General features: G+C 39.5%; 1 protein-coding gene across 1 annotated transcript in view; it reads left to right on the plus strand.

Moving 5' to 3' along the window:
- Positions 1-4,248: 4,248 nt before the first annotated feature.
- The window catches only part of ntan1 (N-terminal asparagine amidase), a gene marked incomplete in the record, with an annotated part of 5,253 nt that continues 3,083 nt past the window's right edge, over positions 4,249-6,418 (plus strand). The window contains 5 exon segments of the mRNA XM_024259924.2: positions 4,249-4,583; positions 5,473-5,575; positions 5,982-6,047; positions 6,149-6,257; positions 6,340-6,413. Coding sequence (XP_024115692.1) covers positions 4,503-4,583; positions 5,473-5,575; positions 5,982-6,047; positions 6,149-6,257; positions 6,340-6,413 — 433 coding nt within the window.

The following is a 6,418-nucleotide window of genomic DNA, read 5'->3' on the forward strand; positions in this document are numbered from 1 at the left end:
AAAACAGTTTCTAAATGACACTGTTTCCATTACAATATAATTTTGCGATAAAGCGATAAACCAACTCACGCGATAAGTCATTAAAAACACGGCGATGAACGAAAACAAGTTTTTTTTTGTTTTTTTTTCATTCACTAAAGGGGAGCATGTGGGTGACGTCACAGCTCTGTCTGGTGCGCGCGTGCAGCGCAGCTCGACTCATAAGAGAGAGAAGTCTGTTCTGCGGTTAAAAGAAAAAAGCATTCTAACAAATAAGCACCTGGACCTTTTTCCGCTTGAAAACAAGACATCATAAATTCAAGTTTCTGTCACGGCGCTCGAGCTCATGAGACTTCAGGCTCCAAGCTGCAAAAGTGCGTCTGCAGATGAAGGGATGAGGAAAGGGGGAGAAGCTGCTGCGCGATTCTGTATGACCCACAATTTATAAAGCGCTTTGACGCTGCGGGACCTCTCGGTGCCCCGAGAGGTCCCGAAAAACAAAATTTTCGAGCAGCTCACAAGTGAGTTGCGCTATTTTTAGAAGAGACCTACGGGCGACTTATGTGGTGCTCGCGGACGACCTGGCGCCCGCGGGCGACATGTTGGTGACCCCTGCGCTAGACTATCTGGAAACCGGAAGTACATCACTCAGCTCCTTGCGTACATTCCATGGATTACGCAACCAGTCATCTTTTGATATATATTTTATATCAAAAGTGCTCTTCTAACTCTGAAACATACACTTTTGCCAGGTAATTTTTACCTGATATAGTAGGGGTGTCAAACTCAATCGCACGAGGGGCCAAAATCTAAAACACACTTCAGGAACAAGGTAATCATTTAATAAACACTCTAAAACTACATTTTAACACATTTTAAACCATAATTTTTTAACACAATTATGAACTAGATATATAGCATCACCTGTGATAGTGTGAATGCTGTAAGCTGAATTTAGCTGCTGAATATGATAGTGCTGACAGCTGAAGACGCTGAAACTGATAGCTAAAATCTTGACTTCAAAATGTCTTAAAAAAACTGGAAAAAAAAGTCTAAACTAGTCAAAACAGCTAACATGTAGCTGAAATATTAGCTAAAATCCAAAATACCCTAAAAAATCTTAGTAAATAGTCCAAAAAGCTAACAGAATGACAATTTTTAAAACTTTAAAACTGTATCTTTCTGATATAATTATGAATAATGGGCTGGTGCTCAGAGAGCAGGGATTTAGAGGAATGCTAAGAGATGCATGAATGGAGAAAAATATCACGCTGGGGTTGTTTTTCGTCAGGAAATAATATTGTAATACTATTTTTTTTCCTGTCTTTGTTCTGTCCATAAAATTCACACACAAATTTGACATATCCAACGGGAAAACCTGGGAAAACTCTGAAAAACTGGCTCCCAGAAGCCACATTTCTATAGACTTCTACAGAGAAACTAACAGCTTTTAGTCATTTTATTTCTCAGAAGAACCATTCTTGCTCTGATATATTTTTCATAACATGCCCAATGAGGCAAATTCCTTTGTGATTTTGGGCTATATAAATAAAATTGAATTGAATTGAATTAACATCTGCTTGCTTATTCTAATTTTCAAATATTTTTTCTTTATTGCAAATTGTTCAATTCATAAACTGACCAATGAGATGCCCCAGTAAAAGCAAGTGGTGCCCACTGGCCCCCACCTCAAATGTTTGATTGACAGATTCTCCCGAGCCCGCTTCAGTCGAAGGGGCGCGTCGCCTGGTTGGTGTCAGGAGCTGCCATAGTCTCAGAACGACTCTGACCAATCACTGTCGTCTAGTTTCCAACATGGCGGCGTCCGTATTGTGAAAAGATGTGAAATGGCTTCTTCTGGCTAAAGTAAGGCCTTTTCTTGCTCTGTCCAGTTCTCTTATACAGTCAACATGGTGTGTATTTAGCTTTAGACTCCCTTCTTTTTACCATCTTTTCTTTATGTCACAATTGCTCGACCCTCCTTTTTGCTTTTTGCTATTATATAACTCTGACTTTGATTTGGTTTGTGATATAGACATTGCAAGAACCTTTAATTTTTAGAGGCATTTCAATGATTGAAATGATGTCTAACATGTCTAACTCAAAGAATTCCTCTGGGCCAAGATTATGCTTTTGCTCAAGGGTGTCACACACGAGAAATGTTTCCCTATAGACAAATAAGTTCTTAACTGTCTGCCATTTCCTCAACTTGCTGTCAATTTTATTTGGGTAAATTCAGAGTAGTATGCACATCTTAAAATGTTTGAGTATTTTTCCAGATGTCCATTTTTTATTGTTTGATTCCAGGCTGACAGCATCACATAGGTAATGTTTCATTTGATGTGGATCTGCGTTTTTGGTCTTCTAATGGAATGTTTTGTGTTGAGGTTGTTAGTCTATCTTGGCTTTCTGTTGATTTGTTTTCTTCTAATGACCAAACTGTCTGTTTTCCTGCTCTGTTCCCACAGTCATTTGTGTACTCCACTATCCACCTGTGCTATTTTTCCATCAGAAAAGTAAAGTACAAACAAGTTTTAATATTTGTTTTGAGATGGGTACGAATCTCTCCCGTAAAACTTTAAACAGCAGGTAAAAAATAAAAAATAAAACTTTATGTGGAAAATAAAACAAGTAAAATATTTGCTCAAAGTCTAAACCTTTTTCAATAATAACTTTGTCAACAGTTTAAAAGAAATTTTTTTTTAACATCCATCCATTTTCTTAACCGCTGCGTCCCTTTCGGGGTCGCGGGGGTGCCAGAGCCTATCCCGGCTACTGATGGGCGAAGGCGGGGTACACCATGGACAGGTCGCCAGTCTGTCGCAGGGCCTCAATCACACACCCATTCACTCTCACATTCACACCTAGGGGCAATTTAGAGTCACCAATCAGCCTAGGAAGCATGTTTTTGGATGGTGGGAGGATGCCGGAGTACCCGGTGAAAACCCACGCATGCACGGGGAGAACATGCAAACTCCACACAGAAAGGTCCCAAATCCCCCAGCCGGGATTCGAACCAGGGCCTTCACGCTGTGAGGCAAGAGCGCTAACCACTGCGCCACCGCCTTTTTTTTTTTAAAACATCTGAACAAAAAGGGGTTGATTTTAGATACAAAAGACAACGTCTTTCAGGTTGTCTTTTAAAAAATACAAGGTCAGCATAATACAGTCCTGGAGCTAAGGCCCAATCCGAATTCTTCCCAATGACTGTATAAGCACAAACTGGACATAGCAAGCGTTCAGGGCCCCCATAGGAAATGCATTACCTTCATTACCGCCATATTGTAACCGATTGCAACCTGTGCACAGCAATTAGTCTGAGTCGGTCTGAGTCACCAGAGGAAGTACTGTCAACCAATCATGAGTGAGCTTGTTCCGGCTTGTTCAAAGGCCACACCCCTCCCACTGAAGGTGGCTCAGGAGAATCTGTCAATCAAACGTTGAAGGTGGGGCTAGTGGGAGCCACATAATTTGGCATCTGATTGGTCAGTTTATAACTTGAATAACTGGAGAAAAGATATGTTTAACAAAAATTAGGATTAGAAAGAAGATGTTAAGAATGAAGCATCAGAGCAAGAATGATTATTTTGACATATATAATGTAGGTCAATGGGACTTTGGCTTTCTTGCTTTCTTGCTACCAGTTTGAACCTCCGGTTCAAACTGGTAGGGCTGTACACCCTCGGAACCCTGTGTCGTTAAAATTTCCGTGTTTGATGAAGGGTCATCACCTTCATCCAAAGAAATATTCACTAAATCGTGGTCTACGTCGCTTCCCAAACCGTCAGCCATTGTTGTTTACACTCTGGGATCCCTGAAGTGACGTCACGCGCAGCCCCCGCCCATCACCACCTATCACCCAAATTTAGAGCTGTGCAGGACCATAAAATGATCAATAAAATCGCGCTGGATCATTTTAAGTGAATATTTTTATCAGATTCGTTTTCCAAGTTCCATTGACTTTCTAAATTAAAAAAAAAATTGCCACTACACGAGGCCTTTAAGTCTCAAAATGAAAAACACATATTTTTTTAAGATAGAAAATATTTTTGGGAGGATAAAATTTTGCTGTTTAAAAAGCAAGGTTTAAAAAATTCAGAATAAAAATTCAGAGGTTAAAAAAATTCAGAAAAAAAATTCAGATGTTTTAAAAATTCAAGGGGGGGGGGGTCAGAGTCTGATGGAACTTAAAAACTTCCATATAAAAACTCCTAATACAAGTGCAAAGCCTTTTTACAGACGTAATTTTTTTCATTAACAAGTCTAACTTAATATATTTCCTTCGACACAAAAGCCATTTTTAAGGCTTGAGCGGTTCCGCAGAAACTAGACAACGGCAGCAGGGCGTTGTGCTCATAACCTTCCTGCAGAGGGCGCTCGCGTTTTGTTCGGCCCCATTCAACGAGTAAGAGTTCTCCACTGATACAGGAAGTGTGGGTCTGCGGCAACAGCAGCCGCGATATGAAGTAACACAAGTGAAGAAATGTCAGCCGTTTGACTTTAAAGTGCTACAGAGAAAAGAAATGCCTTTGTTAATCCAAAATAGAGAACTTGGCTGTATACACTCCACTGCAGTGCTGTTCGAGAAATATCCACATCTGCAGGTTTGTTTGCGGAAAATTTCAGTTTTCAAACGAATTGTCGTCATCGTGATTATCATCTCACGTTTATCAGGAGCATGGGCTTGAACTGCAGCCGCTGCGTTCATGATGCAACTGTAATACTGGAGTAATTAGAAACACCAAAAATATTTGAAGTAATAATTTAAATGGCGAACATATCAAGAGCTTACTTCAATTGTAAATGCTTTATTGTGGGAATGCTAGAGGATTCCACTTCCGGTTGATGTTACAGAAATTCACATATATATATATATATTTTAACCTTTAAGCTCCTTTATACTTTCAGCTGTTTTGCTTGGTGGTTTTGTTTGCACTTTGCATGTTTTACAGTTTATGAAATATTTATAAAAATGTCATGTTTCATTGACATGACATTAGCAGTGTTACTTTGAAAAACTAGTTGAAAATTTTGAAAACTTTAAATAGACCTTTACATAATTCTGTGTGAATAAACCTCCTTCACGTTTGTTCATCTTTAAATATTTTTACAGTTTAAGTTTGACGAAGTTTCAGATCAGAAAATTAAGAGACCCGTGGTGGCTTTACAGTGAAAATACATGTTTATTTATTTATTTATCTTTTATTAAAAGTTTCTTTTTAATTCTAAAAAGTACCATAGCTCATAAAGCATTTGTCAAAGTTGTTGTATTTTGGTATTTTATTTAAGAAAAGGGAAACGGAATACTTTTAATTCCGACTCCAATCATAAAATCGCCCCCAGTGATTTTAAATTATGAATATAAATTTATAGCAAAATTTTAAAAAGTCTTTTGTTAACATCAAGTTTCTGCCCACGATTTAAAGAAACTAGATTGATTCCTGGATGTCTGGGCTTGACTTTTTGGTCATTAAATTATGATTTTTTTTCCAGGAAAGTGCAAAATCTTTTCGCTCCAGGCCTCTTGTTGATGTGGATCCAAAGTGCCTGCTGTATGTCCACCAGAGAGAGTTTGCTGCAACAACACCTGCTGACAGTGAGTCCACGTTCTATTCACAGCTTCAGACAAGACACTTTGATGATTTGTTGATGTGTTTGAGACTGTTCGAATAACGGTCTACGTTTGGCTTTAGTTGTTACCCATTTCAGTCTCGAACTCTCTGGTGAGAACAGAGAACAGAGAGAGGTCCACTCATTTCTTCATCATCTAATAAACTTATTTCCAGGAATTAAAGCTAAAACGTTCCTGTTCATTTTGAAAATACTGATCTCTGGTTGTGTTTCATCCCTGAACCTTAACGTTCCTGTTCAGCTTGTTGACTTTAAACATTATTTTCTGGTTTAATGGACTGAAGAGGACTCTAAAACCAACTCAGTTAAATATTATTTTTACCTGATCCATTTAGATCAGCTGTGACCCATGTCTGTTTCATCTTCCACAGAGTTTGTTTCAGTCATTGGGTCAGATGACGCCACCACCTGTCACCTGGTAGTACTGCAGCACACTGGTAATGCTCAGTGAAAACGAAGATTTTCATGTGCTTTGTTCCCCCTTTGCAAAAGTTTGTCAGTTTTGTTTTTACAAGTGTTGGGTGTTGTGTTTTGGTAGGAAGCGGAGCCGCCTGCCTGGCTCACTGCGACGGCTCCAGCACCTGGTCGGAGGTCCCTCTCTTTGTGAAAGCAGTTGCATCGCTGAGCACCTTCTGTAAGGAGGGCAGGTACGGCGCTAGTGGGAAAGGTGCTTCCTCCTCACTGCTCCTTCATCACTCCAGATTCTTCTCCTTCCTTTCACGTTTGCAGGTTTGAGCTCCACATCGTCGGAGGATTTAATGACGACTCCAGAAGGTCTCATGAACTCAGTCTGGACATTCTTGGTACG

This window comes from Oryzias melastigma, linkage group LG1 (assembly GCF_002922805.2).
Source record: "Oryzias melastigma strain HK-1 linkage group LG1, ASM292280v2, whole genome shotgun sequence".
Taxonomy (NCBI): Eukaryota; Metazoa; Chordata; class Actinopteri; order Beloniformes; family Adrianichthyidae; genus Oryzias; species Oryzias melastigma.